The sequence below is a fragment of the Orycteropus afer genome, unplaced genomic scaffold (assembly GCF_000298275.1).
Source record: "Orycteropus afer afer isolate SDZICR_OR568_19922 unplaced genomic scaffold, OryAfe1.0 scaffold00046, whole genome shotgun sequence".
Taxonomy (NCBI): domain Eukaryota; kingdom Metazoa; phylum Chordata; class Mammalia; order Tubulidentata; family Orycteropodidae; genus Orycteropus; species Orycteropus afer.
This window is the reverse complement of record NW_006921633.1, coordinates 977,305-978,574: the sequence shown is the minus strand read 5'-3', so window position 1 is coordinate 978,574 and position 1,270 is coordinate 977,305. Positions and strand designations below refer to the sequence as shown.

General features: G+C 38.4%; 1 protein-coding gene across 1 annotated transcript in view; it reads right to left on the bottom strand.

Annotated features, from left to right (window-relative positions):
- The window catches only part of EML6 (EMAP like 6), a 486,366-nt gene that overhangs the window by 209,703 nt on the left and 275,393 nt on the right, over positions 1-1,270 (bottom strand). The window contains exon 9 of the mRNA XM_007937992.2: positions 261-517. Coding sequence (XP_007936183.1) covers positions 261-517 — 257 coding nt within the window. The remainder of the gene's footprint in view (positions 1-260; positions 518-1,270) is intronic.

Sequence of the window (1,270 nt, the reverse complement as noted above, 5' to 3'; positions counted from 1 at the left end):
GGGATTGTGGGGCTGGTGCGGGATCGGGCAGTGTTTCGTTCTGCTGTGCATGGGGTCGCTATGAGTCGGAAACGACTCGACGGCACTTAACAACAACAATAACAACAACAACATTTCAGAAAACACTCCTTGTCCTGAAGTCATAATAACATTCTATTTTCTTTGTGTGTTTCAAAGATGCTGTTGTTGTTGCTTTTAATATTTTATGTGTTTTTGTTGAAAACTGCTTTCACAAACATCTTCTGCCTTACATGACTTACATGGCATCTTGTAGAAGAGTCGTTCTCCTGCACCATCATTAGTTTGCAAGTATTTGCTATCCAAAGACCAGTCAATGTGAGTAATGAAACTAAGGGATTTGTTGCATTCTCCAATTTTCTTATACCGCTGCGCAACAGCATAGACATCTACAGGGCCATCGTTGGATCCCACTGCGAGGTAAGACCCATCTGGAGAAAATTTCATTTCATGAATGACTTCTTTTCGATCTTTGATATGAACCACTTCTGTCATATCTCTGTAAAAATATAAAGCAAAGTGATAAGCAGCAAATCTAGAAACAGAATTCCTAAGGCAGGCTATAAAGTATGTATGTGTTAGAAAAAAGTTATGAAAGGGAGGGAAAACATACAGGAATTAAAGGATTAACTTCTGAGGAAAGATACAAAATGCTGTTATTTAAAACATAGAGCCAATATTGGAAAATTAATAGTAAATATTTAAAGTAATGCTTTGGGCTTCCAAAGTAGAAACAAAACAAAAAGGCTTTAAAATGAAATGCTTATTTGCTTTAATGATCAGCTATGTATTATTATCCCCTAATTTTTTCATTTAAAAAACTGGGTTTCATAGAATTTTTTAAAAAATATGCCATGGAAAAAGGTAAAATATGGCAAAGTTAGCGTGAAAAAGGAACCATCTCTTTTATACTTTAAGAACGAGAAGCCAGTGACTGTTAAGTTTGATGCTAACTGTGGCAAAAGAGCAAAGTCAAAATGCAAAAGAGGAAAACTGCTTTTTCAAACATCAAATTCTATGTTGTTATTGTTGTTAAGTGCCGTCGAGTCTTTCCAACTCATAGCGACCCCATGCACAGCAGAACGAAACACTACCCGATCCCGCGCCAGCCCCACAATCCCTGCTATACTTGAGCCCATCTTCGCAGCCACTGTATCAATCCATCTCCTTGAAGGCCTCCCCCTCTTTCGTCAACCCTCCACCCTACCAAGCATGACATCCTTCTCCAGGGAATGGTCCCTTCTTACAACAT